At 40.2% G+C, this 22645-nt stretch overlaps 7 protein-coding genes across 7 annotated transcripts; 5 read left to right on the top strand and 2 right to left on the bottom strand.

The window, feature by feature from the left end:
• The first annotated feature begins 731 nt into the window (after positions 1 to 731).
• On the top strand, positions 732 to 7071 carry LOC103846501 (serine/threonine-protein phosphatase 6 regulatory ankyrin repeat subunit A). Its single transcript, XM_009123435.3, has 4 exons — positions 732 to 3464; positions 4740 to 5015; positions 5107 to 5244; positions 5339 to 7071. The coding sequence occupies exons 1-4, from the start codon at positions 3165 to 3167 to the stop codon at positions 6872 to 6874; spliced, it is 2250 nt and encodes a 749-aa protein (XP_009121683.1). The 5' UTR covers positions 732 to 3164; the 3' UTR covers positions 6875 to 7071.
• LOC103846500 (phosducin-like protein 3) lies at positions 7056 to 8444 on the bottom strand. Its single transcript, XM_009123434.3, has 4 exons — positions 8113 to 8444; positions 7840 to 7983; positions 7541 to 7746; positions 7056 to 7426 (listed from the first exon to the last, which is right to left on the bottom strand). The coding sequence occupies exons 1-4, from the start codon at positions 8358 to 8360 to the stop codon at positions 7254 to 7256; spliced, it is 771 nt and encodes a 256-aa protein (XP_009121682.1). The 5' UTR covers positions 8361 to 8444; the 3' UTR covers positions 7056 to 7253.
• A 192-nt stretch (positions 8445 to 8636) lies between these two features.
• LOC103846499 (COP9 signalosome complex subunit 3) lies at positions 8637 to 11587 on the top strand (the record flags this gene model as incomplete). The annotated part of the gene is made up of 11 exons (XM_009123433.2): positions 8637 to 9046; positions 9130 to 9245; positions 9338 to 9584; positions 9729 to 9786; positions 9883 to 9972; positions 10167 to 10232; positions 10402 to 10491; positions 10594 to 10752; positions 10826 to 10947; positions 11164 to 11236; positions 11326 to 11587. Coding segments are annotated over 11 exons (1503 nt in total), but the record flags the coding sequence as incomplete, so codon positions are not given.
• Positions 11588 to 11763: 176 nt separating this feature from the next.
• On the top strand, positions 11764 to 15000 carry LOC103846498 (ribulose-1,5 bisphosphate carboxylase/oxygenase large subunit N-methyltransferase, chloroplastic). Its single transcript, XM_009123432.3, has 13 exons — positions 11764 to 12282; positions 12375 to 12450; positions 12525 to 12730; positions 12815 to 12901; positions 12994 to 13086; positions 13267 to 13421; positions 13512 to 13596; positions 13690 to 13776; positions 13860 to 13979; positions 14137 to 14238; positions 14329 to 14505; positions 14591 to 14649; positions 14814 to 15000. Exons 1-11 carry the CDS (start codon positions 11911 to 11913, stop codon positions 14494 to 14496), a joined length of 1551 nt encoding a protein of 516 aa, XP_009121680.1. The 5' UTR covers positions 11764 to 11910; the 3' UTR covers positions 14497 to 14505; positions 14591 to 14649; positions 14814 to 15000.
• A 6-nt stretch (positions 15001 to 15006) lies between these two features.
• On the top strand, positions 15007 to 16177 carry LOC103846497 (TLC domain-containing protein At5g14285). The gene has a single exon (XM_018655688.2). The coding sequence runs from the start codon at positions 15105 to 15107 to the stop codon at positions 16005 to 16007; it is 903 nt and encodes a 300-aa protein (XP_018511204.1). The 5' UTR covers positions 15007 to 15104; the 3' UTR covers positions 16008 to 16177.
• A 386-nt stretch (positions 16178 to 16563) lies between these two features.
• LOC103846496 (probable carboxylesterase 16) lies at positions 16564 to 19909 on the top strand. The gene is made up of 2 exons (XM_009123429.3): positions 16564 to 18579; positions 19176 to 19909. The coding sequence occupies exons 1-2, from the start codon at positions 17810 to 17812 to the stop codon at positions 19714 to 19716; spliced, it is 1311 nt and encodes a 436-aa protein (XP_009121677.1). The 5' UTR covers positions 16564 to 17809; the 3' UTR covers positions 19717 to 19909.
• An 80-nt stretch (positions 19910 to 19989) lies between these two features.
• On the bottom strand, positions 19990 to 20963 carry LOC103846495 (30S ribosomal protein S13, chloroplastic). The gene is made up of 3 exons (XM_009123428.2): positions 20733 to 20963; positions 20413 to 20637; positions 19990 to 20315 (listed from the first exon to the last, which is right to left on the bottom strand). The coding sequence occupies exons 1-3, from the start codon at positions 20847 to 20849 to the stop codon at positions 20148 to 20150; spliced, it is 510 nt and encodes a 169-aa protein (XP_009121676.1). The 5' UTR covers positions 20850 to 20963; the 3' UTR covers positions 19990 to 20147.
• Between the last annotated feature and the right edge of the window lie 1682 nt (positions 20964 to 22645).

The following is a 22645-nucleotide window of genomic DNA, read 5'->3' as shown; positions in this document are numbered from 1 at the left end:
AGCTTATATTTTAATTTAATAGGGATTAGGGCATCTAAAATAATGCTGAACTTGATGGTAGTTATAGTGGTAGTTAATTTAATCGATGAAATGAAAAGCACTTTCTTGATTAGATCATTACTGGTTTTATTATAAGAAAAAGTATGTAACAGTACTACCAATAACCAACATTGATTATTAACTCAACACATAAGCTCAAAAGTAAAAGATATCTTAAACAATAGATTTTGCTGTGATTATGAGAACATTATGTGGCCCATTTGTACAATGGAGAACTCGAAACTCAAACTTAATAGATTGAGGATTATCGCATGACTGAAGGAAAATGATAACTCATATGAATTTTTTAAGGTTAAATAGATTATTAACTAGGTATTATAGTTGCTTGCACCATGCCGCCATGGAACTTTAAGACTGAAGCAAACTAGTCAAATATTTAATCTCTGTCGCCAAATATGAATTTGAAATATTTTGATAACACGTACAATCGTGTGCTGATTGTTTTCTATTATCCTTTTCAATTTATCAAAGTTGAAAAAGTTAAAAAGTCATAAGATGTTTAGTGCAAGTTGTTTTACTTTTGCCACTTTGTTCATTTTCCATTGACATTGTTTGCTTACTCTTTCTTAGCGACAGACATATATTAAGAAGAAACATGTGAGGATTTGAATTTTGTATATGCTTGATGTCTTACTAGTATACGTTTTCTTTGAACTAATTGTTAGGATTTCTTGACGTCAAAGAAATAAAAAAGTGATTATGTTGTTCGTAATTTTGTTATAAAATTCGAGCTGCAATCATATGAATCTGAACAACAGAATTTTTTTTTCTCCAATTGGGATTAACATATTTAGGCAGGGAAATTAGGAGAGGTGCTTCATGCTTCGTCCCTAATTAGAGTTTTAGGAAATGATTTGAAACGCGTAATTTCCGAACTATTGTTGGGCCCATACCTTTTTTGTGGGCCGAGTCGGTGGGCATATTCAGTTCATTTCTTTCTTTTTTTGATATAACTATATAATATAAGTTATATAACCATACAATTCATTTCGTTTTTGTTAATCACTTAATATTTTTTATCACGTATAATTAGTTTAATCTCTTACTATTTTTATCACATTTGAGTGCTTATGATCGTGACAAAATCATACATAAATTTGCCACGAAATATTGCAGATTGATACAAGAACGATATTGCTAAGAACCGCCGTTTTTTGGTCTGATTTCTTGTTAACCACTTGACTTTGTTTATACTTACATAATAACATGTTTTTGTAAAAAAGAAGTCCAACATTTTACATGATTTCTATAATACTGTACTTGCTAAGTCAAATCAAACACGTAATTTTCATGTTGCAATCTGGATCACGAGATCTTTGCGCGACATGAATGCCCACACTATGATCCGAGGAATCACGCTCCTTTGGTCAACTCATTTTCATTTAAGGGTCCTTCATTTAAACCATATCTTAAAATAATAAATTATATGGTTGAGCTCATACTCATGGCACACTAGAAATAAATAGAGCAAAAGTGCACCGTACACGTTATTGATTGTTGGTGTAAGATGTTTTCTCTTCCTCACGTTTGATCTAAGAATAACAAAGTATACGTTCTATATTTTCCTCGTTGCTACTGGAGCAATACCCGGTGTAATAAAATAAACCATGCTACAATTTTTCGTTAGGGAACTGTACATGATATTTTGAAATATTTTTCTTACGATATTGATTTAGGTCAATTCAGCTACAGCAGTATGGGGCCTGCGTTGATTTAACCAAAATAGTCATATCTACAATTCTACATAGACGTATTCCACGAGTGAGTTGTTAATGGTTGATGGGGAGTCAATCTCATGACGAGTCACATCTTTGCCGTACGTACGATTAACGAAGGTATGGTCCTATTACAGATACCACATCCCATGTATTAATCTCCACCGACTTCTCCAATACTCTCTCTACCACACTTTGATATTTCTTGTATCATCCAAAGATCTCACTTACATCACTTCACTATGTCCCCCTCAATTTAATTCTGATCGCCCACTGTTTTTATTACTTTGATCTGTATTCTACTCTATTCACGTCGTCCACGACAAAAGAGATGGAGAGTTATAATTGCGAAGATATGTGTCTGTTTATAAACCCTCACTATTGGTGATATTGGCATTGACCCATCATCAATTCACTGCGATGCATCTAACATAGGCCAAAAACACATGGCCAACATACCTCTATTTACTACATCTCAAGAATATAAAATACAGAAAACATACTCTGAGAGATAGAGCTATAGACTAATTGAGCAGGGAAAGTTGTAGAAATGTAGCTATAGGAGTGAGCAAAAGAGCATGGACGCACTGAACAAAATAAATGAATATTCGTATTGATAAGTTTCTCTATCAACAAAATGAACAATTTCATAACAGTCTTATCTAACTTTCCCTTATTACCACCGTCCAAAATCTTTCTACTTCTCTTCTTTCCCAGCTAAAATATCTACCTATATTTGACATGACTTAAGTCTAGTAGAACTCTCCACATTTAAGGAAAAGTAGCTAGTATTGTTTATATATTTACATTTATATGATTTGCACTGCTCTATATAGAACTATTATCATTATGATGATTTCCTACCAACTTCAACCCAAAAAGATTGGACATTTTTCTATATTTTAATGAGATTTTTTTGGACAAATGTTAACGAGATTATTCCTATTCAGTTTTATAAGGAAAAAAAGCTTGTTTCCTTTTATTGTGACTATTCTGCTCAACAAATATTTATGTAAATGTAAATAGTTCTGAATTGATATATTCCAAAATAGGCAAATAAATTAGAGAATTGCATTAACAGTTTTGATTATTTTCCGGTTAAGCAAGTGATCACAAACTATTATGTACACACGGTTAAAAATAGGACCCACGTGGGTCTAATTAAATTACCACTCATAAGTTAACCGTGGTTCTAGTGCAGTAAAATTCCGTGTCAATAAATTCTCCACACTCCTCTTCCACTTCCCTGGCGCTCACTTCTTTTCAAGTCTCCCCCCCCCCTCTCTCTCTCTCTCTCGATCCTCGCGTCTCTAAAGCGGCGACGTTTTGGTAGCTTCCGTTACATTCGGTCAACGACATAAGGCTGCGGTAAGGATCACAGCTCCGACAATGACGGTTTTCTCCGGCAAACAAGTGGTTCCTATGGACTACGAGGCAGAGGTATCACAGGGGCTTCTGGACGCCATCCTCGACGGAGACATCAAAACAGCATCGGTTTGCGTCTCCGATCCGCTCCTCGACGTGAACTTCGTCGGCGCTGTCAGTTTAAAAACGAGGAGGAGCGAGGTCGTGCTCCGTGATGAGACGGCGAGCGAAATACGAGTAGAGTACGAGGAGTTCAAAACTGATGTAACGGCGTTGTTCCTCGCCGTTAATTTCGGAAACGTAGCTCTCGTGAAGATGTTACTGGTAAGTTTTTTTTTTCTCAGAATTTGAAACCGACGAATAGTTATAAGTTGATCTGCCATTAATAACACAACCTTTACTAATCAATCAGTTTTGCATTTACGTTTTTTTTTTTTTCTTACATGTCTCTCACTGTTAGCTTACTTTACTTTTCTTATTTTTCGAAATTCAAAATTTGGTACACTTCTTTTTCTTTATTATCAATAACATCCGTATTAGTGTATTACATTCTCTCTGCTTTTAATATAAAAGAGACTAAAGTATTCCTGTAAAAATTTGAAAAATATCTGCGCCAGTTAAATTACTTGTTTTTTTTGTACTTAGCTAAGCTAAGTGAGCTCTGACCATTTAATTAATTCAAAAAAATCTGAATTGGATTCCGTGCGAGTTTTTAAAATTCATAATCTGTTGACTAAGCTTCAATTCTCACTTGGGGGGTTGTGTTAGTGTTTAGGAATCTTCCAAGATGCGAAAGATGTAACATAAATAAAAACAGAAGAAGTGTATCTTTAACCGAGTCTGATTTGCATATTATGCGGGCATCATTATCCAAGCTCCAAGTCGCACAACTTTTTCTTTTGCAGCATCAGTCACATATATTTTTTTTTCTTTTTTTTTTCTTTTTTTTGAACACAAATTTATTTTTCTACTAAATTCTAATTCTAATAATAAAATCCTGATTGCTGGATTTGGGATTAAGATGCTTAATCCTTAGAGTTAATTAGGCTAAAAAGTAAAAAACTTCGATATGGGTTGCTCTTAATTTGTTGATGGTTCTTTTTCTAGACACAACCAAAGCTCACTGTTTGTCTGCAGTGACAATTGATTGATTTTATTGTCTTTGTCTTGTTCCATGAAAGGAACTGATGATATTTAGTACGACAACAAGTGTTGACACCTGCACCATGTAGCTTGTTCATTAAACAGAACCTGAGGCCCCCCTCATATGGTCCTGTCACTAGTCATTGGCTCTGCATCTGGATTTTACGAATTTTATATTCTCATACTTCCTCTCTTTCCACTTAAATCATCATGATATGTCTGTGATCAAGCCAAGCCACACTCTTTTTGTGTCAGGGTTGTTCCCTCGTGGTCATGTAGATCCTTTTCAATTATTCACTTGCATTATTGAATATACACAGTTTTACTTTTGTTGTTCTTGTCTTCTTCTGGCTCTTGTTTTCACCCTACGTTGGATCCTTCACCAGTGTATAGCTTTAAAAATTACTGTTTAAACCTTTACAGTGATCTGACTTTTCGTGCAATATCATGTCACAGAACATTGGAGCTGATGTAAACCAGAAGCTAGTCAGGGGATTTGCAACGACCGTAGCTGTAAGGGAAGGTCATTTCGAGGTACTTGAGATTCTACTCAAAGCCGGTGCTTCTCAGCCCGCCTGTGAGGAAGCTCTACTGGGGGCCAGCTGTCACGGACGCGCTAAGTTCGCTGAACTGATTATGGGAACTGATCTTATTCGGCCTCATGTCGCTGTGCACGCGCTAGCCACTGCTTGCTGCAGAGGCTTTGTGGACGTTGTAGGGACCTTGCTCAAAGTAAGTTTCTCATCTTTGCAAGTTTTACTAATTAACCACTTAAAAGTTGTTATCTAACAGAAGATATTTGCATGTTCTTGCTTCATCCCAGTGCGGAGTAAATGCTAATTCAACGGACAGGCTTCTGCTTCAATCTTCAAAACCTTCTCTATACACTAATGTGGACTGCACAGCTCTTGTTGCTGCTATTGTCAATAGGCAGGTCTCGGTCGTCCGCTTGCTACTTCAGGTATTTTTTTTCTCATTACACTAAAAAACTTGGTCCTTGCAAGGAGAGTAGTTATCTAAGACATACAAGCTTTTCTTTGAATGATTTTTTACAGGCTGGTGTCAAGACAGATATCATGGTGAGGCTAGGAGCATGGTCATGGGACACTAACACTGGAGAAGAGTTCCGCGTGGGAGCTGGAGTGGCTGAGCCTTATCCTTTAACCTGGTGTGCTGTAGAGTTCTTTGAAACCAGCGGTGAGATATTGCGTTTGCTGCTCACACTCCAATCTCCAAACGCTCCACACAATGGTCGGACGCTGCTCCACCATGCTGTCCTTTGCGGTAACCAAGCAGCCGTCAGAGTCCTCCTCAGCTGTGGTGCTGATCCAGAAACTCCTATCAAAGGCATTGAACTCCGACCGATTCATATGGCCGCACGTGCCGGATCGGTGGAGATCATACAAGAACTGGTTGGCTTTGGCTGCGATGTAAACTCAAAGACTGATGCTAGAGACACAGCGCTTCTGATCTCAACAAGGCACAAACACTCAGAGTGCGTAAAGATTCTAGCAGTATCTGGTGCTGACTTCGCCTTAGTGAACAAGCATGGCCGCTCAGTTATTTCGGTCGCGGGGTCAAGCAAGTGGTGTCTCGGATTAGAACGAGTAGTTCTTGAACTGATACGGTCTGGTGTGGTTCCACATTCAAGCGACGCTTTAGTTTTCTCTCCTTTGCTGTACGCAGCTAAAGCAGGAGACGCCGAGGCGGTTAAGACTCTTGTAAAAGCTCAAGAAGTCTTCCTAGACTATCAAGACGAGGAAGGCTTCTCGGCTGCAATGCTAGCGGCCATGAACGGACACGTTGAAGCGTTCAGAGTCTTGGTCTATGCAGGCGCAGACGTGAAGCTATTCAGCAAAGGAGGAGACACCGTTGTTTCTCTGTCTGTGAAGAATGGTAACTTAGACATGATCGAGAAGGTGATGCTCGAATATGCTCTCGAGAAGGACAACAGGAGCATGGCTGGTTTGTTCTACGCCCTACACTGTGCTGCAAGGCGTGGAGACGTCAAAGCGGTGAGGCTTTTGAGTGGGAAAGGATACGGTCTGGATGTACCGGATGGAGACGGGTACACTCCTTTGATGCTTGCGGCTATAGAAGGCCATGGGAAGATGTGTGAGTTCCTGATTAAACATGGAGCGAACTGCTATGCGAAGAACGGAAGAGGGAAAACGCTGCTGGACGTGGCTGTTGGTGATGCGGAGGAGGTGATCCGTGACGAGTTGTCTAGGAGGTTTGTGTTAAAGGGAAGCAGTGTGATGAAACACACCAAGGGAGGGAAAGGGAAGAAGCATGGGAAGGGGTTGAAAATGTTGGAGTCCAGTGGAGTGCTGAGTTGGGGAAAGTCGAGGAAGAGAAACGTGGTGTGCAAGGAAGTAGAGGTTGGGATGAGCCAGAAGTTTAGGAGGAACCGGAAAGGGAAAGGCGATGCAGCTGCGGATGAGGAAGGGGTTTTCAGGGTGGTGACCAAGGAGGACAAAGAAGTTCATTTTGTGTGTGAAGGTGGGTTGGTTGGTGCAGAGATGTGGGTGAGGGGAATAAGAGTTGTTACAAGAGAGGCTACTTGTGGGAGAGCTCAGACTCAGAGTTAAGAGTGTTGCTTTTGTACATAAAAGAAGTTTTGAGAAAGGAAGCTTCATTCTGAAGGTAGTGTACTAGTGTGCTTCTGTTGTGTTGTTGGGGTGTTTATAGTTGTTGGGTTTGCCTAAGAAGATTGGTTTTTGATATCTGCAGTATAATTGTGAAATAGCTTTGATAAATTTGAGATTTCAATGAATGAATTTGAAAATTGAGAATGAAAATCTAAATAGATTGATTCACAGTCAAGATCCAGCACATGTGATCAGTGCCTGATATTTAAAAACAAGAAGTTGTGGAAAAGCATTACAACACAAATGGAGACAGCACATTTGTTTACCAGTCACAAAGGCAACAAACAAACATAACCAACAGAGAAGCTTTGAGAGTGTTCTAATCGCTATTGTAACCATCATCATCGTTATCCTTATCTTCATGGTCTTTCACCACTCGTTCAATGAACTGTCTTCGAACTCCAGCCATCACAGCTTCCCTTGAGGAGTCATCGTCTCCACTTTTTCCATCGTTAAGAACTGGCTCTGACTGACATAAAACTAAGGCTACACCTGCAAAAAAAAAACATCAAACATGTTCAGACATCATCCCCTCCGGGTCTATCACACTAACACCACTACGCTGAAAGCATGATAAGATGCAACTGAATCAGACATCAAACTTACTCTCTGGGGTGCACCTACGGCCAACGCTCTTCAAGCCAACATGAGTTCCTTTAACAGCACCATGATGGTACACCAGCAAGGTAGGGAGATTGCAATCAGGGTAGTTGGGAATACAATCAGTTGATACAATCTTAACAAACTTCGTTCCCGGGTATCTACTAGCCAGTTCCTCTAGACAACCCAATAACAAGCCACACTCTGCAATACTATCACATTAAACAAAAAACAAAAAGAACAAAAGTTCAGTCTTTTTTCAAGCATGTCAGGCTTCAAGACCAATCATAGTTGCAAAAACATACCCATCTTTGTAGAGACATACAACAACCCAAACTTCAGCAGAAGCTTGCGTAACCTCCCTCACGAAATCAGAGCTCGAGATTGGAGTCACTGATCCATACCTCCTTACTTTAGCAGCTTCTCTCAGCTCCGTCAACCTCTTCTTCCTATCAAAGCATCAAACCCATGAGCCACATCGAAGTAAAGTCGTACTCTTTTCTTATCCAAAACACAAACGAATCGATAAAAATCAGAGCTTGACATTTACAGATCCGAGAGATTCGATATGTGCAAACCTGTAATCTTCCAGGAATCGATCATCGTCGAGATCTTTGTCGTCCTCAAGATCCTCGAGCTCCTCCTCCGTCTTCCCACCGAACCAAGCTTTGTCCTTTGGAGCTGAATCCTCGTCTTGCGCCGGAGTATACGCCGGCGGTTTGAACGCCGGAGCCTTCTCCGGGAGATTCCCTAACTTCCGCTGGATATCGTCCCATTGCGTCGACGTTCCTTCAACGTCCTTGTAGACGAAGTGATAATCTGCCATCGATCGAAAGCTTCAGATATTCTCCGCTTGAGCCTTTGAATCTGTGATCGCAATCTCGTCGATGGTGGAAAAGGCTTTGTCAGAGTCTCACTTGAATGGTTTACTTAAACCGAAAAATACCGAGACCAGTTACTTATCTAATTCATACCGGTCCGATAATATCTGGTTTAGAAAGTCGGTTAGTAATCGCTATAAAGACTCTCTGGCTGAATCAGAGTGTCCCCGCTTTTTCGGAAAGTATATATTTTGGAGAGGATCTAGAGATAATACCGAACAATACCGAGACCAATTGCTAATCTAATTCATACCGGTCCGATAATATCTGGTTTAGAAAGTCGGTTAGCAATCGCTATAAAGACCCTCTGGCTGAACCAGAGTGTCCCCGCTTTTTTCGAAAGTATATATTTTGGAGAGGATCTAGAGATAATTAAACAAACAATCGTGAATTTTTTTTTGAGAGGGAGAGAAGAAGGCGATCGATTAGGGTTTTTGATCGGAAGTATGAACTCGGCGGAGGCTCTGATTAAGTCAATCCAAGGTTTATCAGCGAGTCCCGGCGACTTATCTGCACTCCACGGTATTTTGAAGAAAGCCGAGGACTCGCTCCGAAACAACTGGGATGTTCAGCTCGCTACTCTCGAAGAGCTCGACCCTTCGATTCATTCTCTCGGCTACCTCTATCTCCTGTGAGTTTATTATTCTATCCTTGGATGTATTGATTTTGTGAATGTATGATCTTAACTTTTGTATTTTGTTTGATTTGTTGAAGCGAGGGTCTTACTCGTGGTTCAGTGTCGAAGGGGAAAACTTCTGGCGTGCTTCTGCTAATGGATCGGTTCATCAGCCGTTGCGATGCTGGGCAGATTCGTTTAGCTAGCGAAAAGTGTAATCTTTTTGTCGTCTCTCTCTCTGTGTGTGTTTTATGTTTTAGAGAGATTATGATGATGATGATGATGTTGTTGTTTTGATTTTTTCAGTTGTTACTCTTTGTAAGAGATTTAAAGATAGAGTTTTGGAGCTTGAGGATCCTCTACGAGGGGTGGCGCCACTGGTGTCAGCTGTTCGTAAGGTTCAGGTCTCCGCTAAATGTTTGACTGCGTTGCATCCGGATTGTCTTCAGCTATGTCTCCAGGCGAAGTGCTATAAAGCTGGTTTCTCCGTTATTAGTGATGATATTTTGGAGGTTGACCAGCCTAGAGATTTTTATCTCTATTGCTATTATGGGTGAGTCAGTTTCCCTCTTTGCTATAAGTTTGTTTGTTTTTATTAAGGTTAAAGCATTAGTCCACCCGTTTGGTTCTCGTCCTTGATCCCTATGTTAATACATCAAAACTAACTTTCTTATGATATTCTCTGCACTTTTGATAGGGGAATGATATGTATTGGACTGAAGAGGTTCCAGAAGGCATCGGAGCTTCTTTACAATGTACGGCATTCTATTTACTTTTTTCACATATTATAAGCCATCACAGATTTTTGGTTTTGGTTTTGGTTTTAACTGAGATCGAAGTACTTGTTTCAGGTTGTTACTGCTCCAATGTATCAACTCAACGCCATAGCTCTTGAGGCGTACAAAAAGTACATATTGGTTAATCTCATTCACTCTGGCCAGGTAATACTGTGTTTTTATTTTACAAAAGTGCATCTTGTTTTCTGTCTTGGGAGCGATTATATTTTATTTGACCCTGATCCGTTGGATGTTTTGAGTAATCATGGTTCCACTAGTTATATATCATGCGTCTTGTTTTCTCTTCAAGCATTGATTAGTCTTATGATGTTTTTTCTTATATTATTTTACTTGTGCAGTTTAGTAACAGTGTCCCCAAGTGCGCTTCTACAGCAGCTCAGAGGCACCTAAAGAGCTGGTGTATAGTAAGTTTGAATCTATTTCTCTATGTTATGGCGTCTTCTTACTTTTTTTGCTCTTACGATGAGATCTTTCTCCATTTTTTGGTGGCGAGTCCTGTTGTGGGTAATCGTTGCCCCATACTAGCTGGATCTATGTACAAGCTTACGATTTTACCATTCACTCTTTTCTCAGCCTTACAACGAAGTGGGTAATCGTTACAACGATGGGGAGATCAGTGAACTAGAGGCAGTGGTTGTGGCCCACAGCTCAGATTTTGAACAGGTAAAATCTCCCCTAGACACCAACTGTAATTTCTCACTGATATTAATCTTCATTCACCCTATAACTTACATTGATTCATCTTTCGTTCATCCTACTTTTCAGGACAATAACCTTGGATTAGTGAAGCAAGCAGTGGCATCCCTTTACAAGCGGAACATTCTGAGATTGACTCAGAAGTACTTGACCTTGTCGCTTCAAGATATAGCCAACATGGTCCAACTTGCTAATGCTAAGGAGGCGGAAACGCATGTGCTTCAGATGGTAGTGTATTCCGTGTGTCCAACACTTGATTTTTTGGAAGCTAGCTATTTAACTATATAACTGTTATATGCAGATCCAGGATGGTCAGATACATGCGCTTATCAACCAGAAAGATGGAATGGTGAGATTCTTGGAGGACCCTGAGCAGTACAAAACCAGTGATATGATAGAGGTCATGGATTCTGTCATCCAAAGGTATGTGTCTACGAACCAATTTTTTTGCTGCCGCCAAATCAAGTTCCTTGCTACTGCTTTTTTTCTTTGGGGGCGGGGGCGACATGGAAAACATAAAAATTTCGATCCTCCTTTGTTTATATGATTCCGTAATAAGCAGCATCTGGAATCAAATTGATAGAGAATTGTATTGTGAGTGAGTCAACCAAGCTTTGTGTGTGTTTATGTGATTTTCAGGACTATTGGGCTGTCGAAGAATCTCATAGCCATGGATGAGAGCTTGTCATGTGATCCTTTGTACTTGGGAAAGGTAACTTAATGCCATGTTTCATAGACTGTTATGGTCCTGTCCTGGAACCTTTGTTCTCAGACTTAAACGTTGACAACTTTTTTTCTCAGGTGGGAAGGGAAATGCAAAAGTTCGACTTTGGAGACGATTTTGATACTGTCCCTCAAAAGTTCTCCATGTAAACAGCAAAAGACCTAGAGGAACAAAACTTAACTCAAAGACAACTCTAGTTGTGAGAATCTGGACAACTTTCTTTTGATTTCTTTGTTCTTTTTGTTGTTGGTTTATGAAGTTTCATTTATTGTTCTCACAAGAGCCAACTAGTAGAGAAGAGCGAATCTTAAATCATTAAAAAAAAATTCTATTAGTGTCGTCTCTTGCTTACACGAAAAGCCCAATCTTCGATGCTTCTATAGTTTCAAACTGCGTGTCGTGTGCGGTAAATATGATAGTTTGTCGTCCCGTTATTGTGTTGGGCTAGTTTAAGGCCCATCAGTCTCAACAACCGCCACGTGGATTTATATTCTTAAAATCATCTTTTATGTCGCGTCTTCTCCCTTTCGTTTTCAACGTGATTTCCCTCTCTTATCTTCAATAAAAAAATATCTGAGAAAAAAGGGAAGGGAGAACGGAACAACATCCTCAGAACCGCCGCCGGAGAATCTTTTGTGCTTCAAAGAATCGGAATTATTTTGATGGAAGGGATTATCACTTGCTTTCATCCGAAATGCGTCTCTCTTCCAATTCGTTCATCCCCACTTTCTAGGGTTTCTTCACTCTCTCAGCTGAGGAACCGCAATTCACTCTCTTCATCACGATCCGTTCCTCAGAGGAGCTTGTGCGTATCGTCTTCGAGCTCGGATACGTTACTCGCGGGCGGCTCATCAAAGGAAGACGAGAGGCAGAGCAAAATATCGAGCAGGAAGGAAGGAGATGACACGGGGGATTTGAAGCATTGGTTGGATAAGAATGGTTTACCGCCTTGCAAGGTATTGCTCAAGGAGAGACCCGCTCATGATCAAAACCATAAACCCATTCATTATGTTGCTGCTAGCGAGGATCTTCAGGTGTTTTGACTTTTTTTCATTACAGAATCAGTTTGATAAAATTCGTTCGTTGTTGGTAAACCCTTTCCTAATTGCAAGGTTTATATTTACAGAAGGGTGACGTGGCGTTTTCAGTTCCAGACTCTTTGGTTGTCACACTTGAAAGAGTGTTGGGAAACGAGACTATTGGTATTAGCCTTTTACTTCACAAAGTTTGAAGCTTATTTTGTTGACATAAACCTCTGTTTTCTTTTTTCATACAGCTGAACTGTTGACGACGAACAAACTGTCCGAACTGGCTTGTCTAGCTTTGTATTTGATGTATGAGAAGAAACAAGGGAAGAAGTCAGTGTGGTATCCTTATATTAGAGAACTCGATCGTCAAAGAGGAAGAGGTCAGTTAGATGTGGAGTCTCCGCTGCTGTGGTCTGAGGCTGAGCTAGAGTACCTAACTGGTAGCCCGACCAAGGTATTGAACTTTAGTATATGCATGACATGTGATGTGAACTAGTCTAGTGGATTCTCAGTGTTCATCTTCTTTGACATGGTCTAGGCCGAAGTTCTTGAGAGGGCTGAGGGGATCAAAAGAGAATACTCGGAGCTTGACACTGTCTGGTTTATGGCTGGATCTTTGTTTCAGGTCTTTGACTACTATATCTTCTTGTTTTTTTTTTAATATATGGAATTTTACAAGCGGAGGGTACTTACAAATGTGATTTGTGTTTTTTGCAGCAATACCCATTTGACATACCAACTGAAGCTTTTACATTTGAGATTTTTAAACAAGCTTTTGCTGCCGTTCAGTCCTGTGTGGTGCATCTACAAGTAATATTTCATTTCTTTGGGTTTTCCCTTCATTGTATACAGTTATTCTAATTATATGGTCTTAATTTCGTTACTCTATAGCTGAGTCTGCAGTTCACCTTGGAACATATCACCTAAGCTAGTTCGGAGTTGCTTGTTGCTTCTGCTAATCTAGATTTGTGTGTTTATTCCTATTCTCAGAATGTCAGTTTGGCTCGCCGGTTTGCTTTGGTTCCTCTTGGTCCTCCCTTGTTGGCATACTGTTCCAACTGCAAGGCAATGCTTACCGCTGTTGATGGTGCTGTTCAACTCGTGGTAGATAGGCCATATAAGGCTGGTGATCCTATTGTTGTCTGGTGCGTCTGTGACCCAATTTGCTTCCGACAGCTAGCTCTCGCTTTCTGATTTATCTTTTCTTACTTTTGTGTTTCATCCTTCTTTTCAAGGTGTGGGCCACAGCCTAATGCGAAATTGCTTCTGAACTATGGATTTATTGATGAAGATAACCCTTATGATAGAATAATTGTCGAGGTATTTTATGTAACTTTGGTGCCTTACTATAAACTACAATGTAGTTTTCATGTGATTCTCTCCGCGTTTATAAGTCGTATCTTGCAAATCCAGGCAGCGCTGAGCACCGATGATCCTCAATATCAGGACAAGAGACTGGTTGCTCAAAGGAACGGAAAATTATCCCAACAAGTTTTTCAGGTATGACTTTCCCGTTTCAACGAGACTACTTTGAGATGTTTTGGGTGATTTTTTTGTTTGTTTTGTTTTGGCATCCATATCAGGTTCGTGTAGGAAAAGAAAAAGAAGCTGTTCAAGATATGCTTCCCTACCTGCGACTGGGTTACATGTCTGATCCTGCTGAAATGCAATCAGTTATTTCGTCTCAAGGTCCAGTTTGTTCAGTAAGTAGAGAATGAGTGCTCTTATTTTCTGTCTTAGTAGTCTTTTGATATTCCTTTGATTGTATCAAATGCTTAGGCTCAACAATGTGAGGCCTCCATTGTTACTTCTATACCTGAAACTACTTGTAAAGGTTTAACTCTAAGTCTCTTTTTGTAGATGAGCCCTTGCATGGAAAGAGCAGTATTGGATCAGCTTGCTGATTACTTCATGAGACGCTTGGCTGGCTACCCTACCACCCTAAAAGAAGATGATGCATTGGTATATTGTCAGACTTTGTTGTTACTTGTTACATATTAAGCATTTTTGTTTTTGGTATTCCTGATTACTAATAGAGTTGGTGATCAATAGTTGGCAGATCCTAGTTTGAATCCTAGGAAGCGAGTAGCCACACGGCTTGTCCGATTGGAGAAGAAAATGCTAGCTGCATGCCTTGTGGCAACAGTCGATTTGTTAAACGAGTTGCCCGATACAACCATCTCTCCATGCCCAGCACCCTATGCTCCCTCCTTGAAATAATAAAAAAAGGCACTCACTCATCTCTGTCCTATCTTTCTCAAATACTAATAACTAACATTTTCTGACCTTCTAAAACAATGTTTTAATGTTGCAGCTGCATTTGTTGGTACATGGCAGGAGTATTTTTTGGTCTGTGGTCGTCGCTTAACTAAGGTAAGTTTTAGCGCTCGAAAACAATAAATACAAAGGTTTCCCTGAAGATATATAACTTGTATAGATTCTAGTTGAGACTAGTTTTTGTGTTGCTATGAATATGATGGTTTAAATGATGTTTCTGAATATAGAAGTTGAGTTTTATGTTTGTAAATGCATTGCAGTTGCAGGTAGTAGCTACTAGGAGTGTATCTCTGGATTGCCACGCAAATGTTCCACCTTTGATCTTTCTTTCTCTTGCAACAATTAAGCATTGTCGAAATCCTGTAATTACAGAGAACAACTTCACAATTATTCTGGGTTGTGTTTTAGAATTTTAGTATTTTATCGTTTCCAAAAAAGTTTACTAAATAAAATTGGGCTTCTATCTTTAGAGATTCACGTTAGCTTTGAATAAGGCCCAAGCCCATGGAAATACAAAAAGGTGACAAACATTAACCAGACATTCATAACACATGTCTTGTCCTAACTCGACGAAGCTACTCATCAAACATAACCAGATTAACTTCATCATCTGTATTATTTCCTCGTACATTCATTCTCCTTCTTCAGTTTCAGCTAGGATTGAGATTGTCCGATCTCAAATGTCGATCACCGTCTTCGAAACCTCCGTTCCAGACCTCCCACTCTTCTTCACCATGTTCCTAATCATCTACCTCGTCGCTTACCTCCTCGTCTTCCGCAATTGGAAACCACAAATCCGCCCAGAAGCATCAAGCTGTCTGATCTCAATCTTCCACGGAACTCCAGCAGTCTTCCTAGCCTCACGCGCCGTCTTCTCCTCCTCCTCATCATCAGGCTTCTCCTTCTCCTCCGCCAACACCGCCGCTCAGAACACCGTCCTCGATTTCAGCGTCGCCTACTTCCTCACCGATCTCCTCCACTACATCGTCTTCTACCCTAGCGACGTCCTCTTCATCGGCCACCACGTAGCCACTCTCTTCGTCTTCATCACCTGCCGCTTCCTCGTCTCCCACGGAGCCTGCGCCATCTTAGGCCTCCTGATCCTCGCTGAGGTCACCAGCGCGTGTCAAAACGCGTGGACACTCGCCGGAGCGAGGAAGAGCGATCCGGAGTCAAGGTTGGCCGTGAAAGTGTATGATCTCTTGTCTCCTCCGTTTTACCTATACTACAGTGTCGTTAGAGGAGTGTTGGGACCTTTGTTCTTTGGGAAGATGGTTGCTTCTTATGCTAGAGGCGAAGCTAACGGCGTGATACCTAACTGGTTGTGGGTTTCTTGGGCTGTTGTTGTTGGAACTGCTATTACTGTTAGTATACTTTGGATATGGAATCTGTGGATAGAATTGTTTAGAGAAAGGAAGGCTAAAAAATTAGGACAAGACAAGAAGATTAGATAGTTTTGTCATGATCATTTGTTTTGGCCTCCTTTTATGTACTATAATAATAATAATTGATTTGCTTCTGGATGAGAAGTATGTGCAGTTGCTGTTTTAATTCATGTTTGTTACATTCTCTGTATGGTTCAGAAGTTTGTGACATTCATTGGTCTTGGTCAAGTTTTTTGCTACATCTCTCTTGGTTTGTAACTGTGCCAGACGCAGAGTGTAGGGTATTAGAATGGTGAGCTATAATATGAACTAGTACTTTCTGTTTACAACGTCAGATAACTCTGATTGAATACACTTGGTCTCTGAGTTTATTTGTTCTGTCTAACAAATAATAGAGAAGCTTGTGTGTTCCATGATGGCCTTCTTCCCGACAGCCAGGTAAGATTGACAGTCGTGAGAGGCCTAGCTTTTCAGGTTCGTTTGCACCCAAAATACTAATTAGTGTGAGTTTAGCTGACAATCCTCATGGTTGGTTTTAAGGGATCTTTCTTTGGTCAAAGATGATTCAAGGGATCTTAAACTTTGAATCTGTACTGTTGCTGGCAAGAGGTAAACAAGTCATGACTGATGATTAGATGAGATAAACTGAGAAAGTCTTGTTAGACCTACCAACGAAAGAACAATGAATAGCAAACAAACCTTAGAATTCTTGTGGTGTTATCATTACAGGCTCAATCATGTCAAACTTATGTCAAAATCAAATTTAAGATAATAATAGTCGGCTTAACACATATTCACTGTTTTAACCTTTTAAGTCGGACTACATTGAAGAATTGTCTGTGAATCTAACTTATGCAAACAGAAGAAAAAAAAACTGTGGAAAAGTAGTCCAAAGTTCAATGGTTGAAGGAACCTGGGGTCAGGGCCATTTATGGCACATACCTCCTGTGTCCTGATGATGGACCCAATGTTTTACACTTCAGAAACCAGACAGATCAATAAATCATCTCATGAAAGATCTAAAAAATCGAATTAAATGGTATGGGCCTTGACCAAGACTATTATCGCAAATTAGTGTCAGTTTAATATTTCTAAATAAGATCTCTAGAGTCTTGATTTTATAATTTTATAGTTCACCAATATCGACCAAATCTTTTTGAATGTTTCAAGGATTTGTTTTTTCTCTCTCAAATCTTTTTGGCAACATCATCATATTCATATGAACACTGAACTAAACTATCATCCATTTGAACTCCTTAATTCAACCAATTATGTGATGACTAATTCAAGTTAGCAGCATTCTTTGTTACATTTGAAAGTTTTCTCTTATATAACCAAGATTTTCGTAAATTAATATAAATTATATGTAAGGCTGTCTTTATAAGTTAATAGCCATATAATTGGAAACAAAATGAAGTGTCAATCTCTATGATTTAATTTTCGGAATCTCATTTAATAGTTTCCATTTACAAAAAAAAAAAGATCATATATACACGCACGCAAAGGGAAAAAAAAAAGAGCTTTTTGCCCTTCGTACGTCTCTGGAACGTACGTATCTCGAAAACGAAACCAAACACACTACACTCACGGTAAACGCGGTACAGGTGATTATTGTCTCCTCTTATTACCAAAAGACAATGACACTTTGTCCACAATCCAATGTCTCTCCCTCCCTCTCTCTACCTTCTTCTTCCTCGTCATCATTTTGATTATAGAAAAGCTTGATCAATTTTAACTCTCTGCACCCCGAAGCTTCGATCCCAGTCTCCATAGACTCTCTCAATTTCAACTCATATGAGCTCCATAGATGTGATCTCTCTCTCTCTCTCTCACACACACACCTGAGATCAATCAAACACTTGAAGAGGGAAATGCCAAGCGTAGCTGTGAAACTCTACAGCGTCTTCTTCAAGCTCCTCCTCAAACACCGTCTCCACAACCTCATCTCATCTCCCCCCTCACCGGATCCCTTCGGCGTCTCCACCCGATCCGATGAATCCGTCGCCGCCGCGAACCCTTCCTTCACCGACGGCGTCGCGACCAAAGACATCCACATCGATCCGATGACGTCGCTCACGGTCCGTATCTTCCTCCCCGAATCAGCTCTCTCTCCGTCCGAGCTTCGCCGCGGAGAAGACGATTCTCATTCTCATCCTCACAATCCCAGATCTGATCGGAGACACAGCCACGTCGTCATCCCTCTTAATCAAACCTCTCCGGAGAGGAACGAGTCTCGGAGGAAGAGCTACGAACCTTACGGAGGATACGCGCCGTCGGCGAAGAGGAGTTCGCGGAAATTGCCGGTGATGTTGCAGTTTCACGGCGGAGGTTGGGTGGCCGGAGGTTCTGACTCGGCGGCGAACGACTTCTTTTGCCGGAGGATAGCTAAAGTGTGCGACGTGATTGTGTTGGCGGTTGGATACAGGCTTGCTCCTGAGAATAGGTATCCTGCGGCGTTTGAGGATGGGGTTAAGGTGCTGAATTGGCTTGGGAAGCAAGCCAACCTAGCTGATTGTTGTAAGTCTAATAGACGCGTTAATGGGGTTGAGTTGAAGAAACTGAATGTTCAAGGTCACATTGTTGATGCTTTTGGTGCTTCTATGGTTGAGCCTTGGCTTGCAGCTCATGCTGATCCTTCCAGGTTTGTATTTCTTGTCTTGCTTGCTCACGAACACTTTGTGGATGCTTTTGGGGATTGATGCTTGTTTGGAGAGGTTGATTTCTAGAATTTAGAACCGTTTATGAGTTGATCTATGGAGAACTAGGAACTAAGTCCTTGTCATGGCCGGCAAAGCCAAAGGAAACATTCGGATTAAACCTCCATTTTTCTTTGAAAAAAATTACATAGATATAGACCTCGAAATTTGTAAAAAAAAAAAAAAAAAAAATTGAAATCTTTACTAAATTGTCTATAGGACCCAAAATCTCAGGGCCGGGCCGGTAATGCTTCTACACAGAACTAAGTCATTGTCAGGCCGGTCCTAGGCAAAGCCAAATGAAACATTCGGATTAAGCCTCTAATTTTTTTTGAAAAAAATTACATAGACCTCGAATTTTGTAAAAAAAAAATTATTGAAATTTTTACTAAATTGTCTATAGATCCCAAAATCTCAGGGCCGGTAATGGTCATGGTTGTGTGTAGAACTAGTTAGATGAGGTTATCTTCTATTGCTTGCAATCACACATCAAGAGCTGTTTCTGTTTCTCAACTTGTTGCTCATATATGATTTGAAACAGATGTGTTCTTTTGGGGGTGAGCTGTGGAGGGAACATAGCAGACTACGTAGCTCGGAAAGCAGTGGAAGCTGGGAAACTTCTAGAGCCGGTGAAAGTCGTTGCACAGGTTCTAATGTACCCATTCTTCATCGGGAACAACCCAACACAGTCGGAGATAAAGCTAGCAAACTCTTACTTTTACGACAAGTCTGTCTCTGCTCTCGCCTGGAAACTCTTCTTACCGGAGAAAGAGTTCGACTTTGACCACCCGGCAGCAAACCCGCTTGCACACAACCGGAGTGGACCACCTCTGAAGCTAATGCCTCCGACTCTAACAGTAGTGGCGGAGCATGACTGGATGAGAGATCGAGCCATTGCTTACGCTGAGGAGCTTAGGAAGGTGAACGTAGATTCTCCAGTTTTGGAATACAAAGACGCGGTTCATGAGTTTGCAACGCTTGATATGCTTCTCAAGACTCCTCAGGCACAGGCATGCGCCGAAGATATTGCTATTTGGGTCAAGAAATACATTTCACTACGAGGCCATGAGTTCTCTTACTAAGGATTTTTACCCTGTTACTATCATTGTTCACTCATTATCTTACTTTTTTGTATGTAGCAAAGATTTTGTGATTAGGATTAGAGACGATTCAAGATTTGAGTCTTTTTTTGGTTTAATGATGTATTTATATGTACGTATTCTAATTAAACCATTTTTGTTCAATCAGGTTTGTTCTTGGCTTGTGACAGCAACATCTAAGATGATAAGCTCTAAGATGACACCAGATTATATTCTAGTGTTTTTTTGGTTTAATGATGTATTTAAATGTGGTTGGAACGGTATTAAGTTGAACTTCTACATGATAAAGCCGAAGATAATCTGGAAAGAGTCTCAGGGAATACACAAAACCACATTTTAAACAGAGAAACTAGACAATGTAAAAAAAAGTATTACAGAAGAACAAGATTGACATCAAGACCAGATGTGTTTGGTTACTTGGAAACTTTCTTCTTGCCAGCAATGGCGATCTTCTTGCCCTTAAGAGTTCTGCAGTTGTTCTTGGTCCTCTGTCCACGACACGGCAGCCCTTGGATGTGCCTTACCCCACGGTAACACTGAATCTCCTTCAATCTCTTTATAGCAAGCGCATTGAATCTCCTCTGCCCAACAGATATGATAAGAGACAAGCCATTGTGCAACAAAACTGTTACTATGAAGATAAAAAAAAAAGCAAAGAGAGAGAGAGAGAGAGAGTACCAGATCACCCTCGATCATATACTTGGAGACTTCATCACGAAGCACGATGAGCTCTTCCTCAGCCATGTCTTTGGTGATTTTGTTCTCCATCTGGAGATCAACAAGAATCTGACGAGCTCTGGTTCGGCCAATGCCGTGAATGTACTGAAGAGAGTATTCGATCCTCTTGTTACTCGGAATCTCCACACCACCAACACGAGCACATCGGATGGTTAGACTCTGCTTCTGCATTTCAACACCAAAGGAGCCAAAGTTGAGAACTTTAATTACAACAATCATACGCACGAGAGAGAAAGAGAGAGACTTTGAGAAATTATTACACTGGGAGCGTTCGAAGGTGGGAGAGCAAGAGTGTTGCGAGACAGAGGATTCGATTTAGTCCAGCTGCAAATGAGTGAGAGCGAGTGCGCTACGGGCATCGCAACCATCTGCGCCATTTTTTCTTCTGTATCCTTCTTCAGAGGCGACGAAGAAGCATGAGAGCTACGGATAAGGCAAAACGTCGAATCCAAACGCGTTTCTGTTGGGCTCCAAGAATAGCAATTTACAAAATCAAGTACTTATTGGGCTTTACTAGGCCCATTATTGTATCGTAAAGAATAGGATTGGACACCTTTATCTTTCGATTGTTTGAGACATGCTCGTTTGTTGTGGCACGTATATATCAAAAATAATATTATTTTTTTTTGATAAATCAAGAATAGAGAATAGAACAAGGAAATTTCGTAAACTACTCGAATATGGCCTTACGATTCTTGGATGAGTATTTTCTCTACCTGTCTTCTCAGCTAATATATAAATGATGGTGAAAACGAGTAAAAGATTGTATAAAAATTGTTAGGGTCTGACTGGTTCAAACGCAGCGGTTGCGGTTGCGGCTGCGGGCATTTGCGGATGCGGATGGTTGCGGTTTCTAGCGGTTTTAAGAGATTTGTACGACTGGTTATGCGGTTAGAAATTGGTGCGTTTGCGGGATACTTATGAATGGTTAACTACCAAATACAGCAGCGGTTAAATAATAAATTAACAATATTTACATTTTATATAATTATAAAAATATCAAAAATCATAATATTATAATAAATATGTAAATTATATTTTCAAAGTTATAGTTTTAAATTTTTAAAATTATAGAAAATATTTTTATTTTAAAATTTTATAATATTAATTAAAATATAATAGATATATTTTAGTATTTTTATAAGTCCATTTTAAAAAATTTATTGAATATTTTTATTTTTGTATTTATATGGTTTTTAAAGAAAAAGAAAAAAAAATTATCCTCCCGCAACCGCCCGCAACCGCAAACGCTAGCTGGAACTAGCTTTTGATTTTAAGAGGTTCGGAGCGGTTTGAAGCGATTTGTAGCGGTTTGTATGATTGTTTCGAAACGCTGTCAACCGCTACCAACCGCAAAAGCTGCGTTTGCGGGTGGTAGCGGGGAAACCAATCAAGCTCTTAGTGGAGAGATGCAAAGTCAACGTAGAAGAATGAGTCTTGTTAACTATTGAGAGCTTGAGACTGGCATTAAGAAAAAGAATTTAAACACACATTATTGAGATGGTCTTTAACTTCGTTGTCATTAGTTATTGTTGTTCTAATGTATTTTTTTAGTTCTCTGCATGTTTATTCATTTTGCAAATCTGATGCTGTTGAATTGTACTTATGGTTTTGGTTTCAAAGTACTACAATATTAGTGTGACAATCCATCATGCGGATCCAGGCTCACAGTCCTGCAGAGTACCGATCCTAATCCTTCACCGTAAGAGATAACGCCTCCGCATCAACCGATAAGTTATTGGTGCGTTTGGTATTACACGAGCCCAAGACCTCAAATGTTAACAACACTCCTATAAGACGAGTTATCACCAATTGAGCTGCAGATCAATTGACTTTGTGGGAACTATCCGTTCCATAGGTCCCAGGCTGGCTCTGCATGGCATCGATCCCAACCCCTCACTTATGAACTCTCACTGACTCCATATCAGGTCAATTGGTGACATCTTGTTCATGGGAGAGTTGTTAAAGGGCGAAGTTTTGGATTCGAATAACACCAAGCGCATCAACAACCTAATTATAAAATCAGTGAGGGTTCATAAATGAGAGGTTGGGGTCGATGTCTTGCAGAGCCAACCTAGAGCTCACGGAGCAGGTAGTTCTCACGGAGCGGGCTGTCACAATTAGTGGATCTCTCTATATTAATATATACATTTTTTTAGTTTTTCTTTCTTTT

Source organism: Brassica rapa, chromosome A10, assembly GCF_000309985.2.
Source record: "Brassica rapa cultivar Chiifu-401-42 chromosome A10, CAAS_Brap_v3.01, whole genome shotgun sequence".
Taxonomy (NCBI): Eukaryota; Viridiplantae; Streptophyta; class Magnoliopsida; order Brassicales; family Brassicaceae; genus Brassica; species Brassica rapa.
This window is presented reverse-complemented; position numbering and strand designations above follow the sequence as displayed.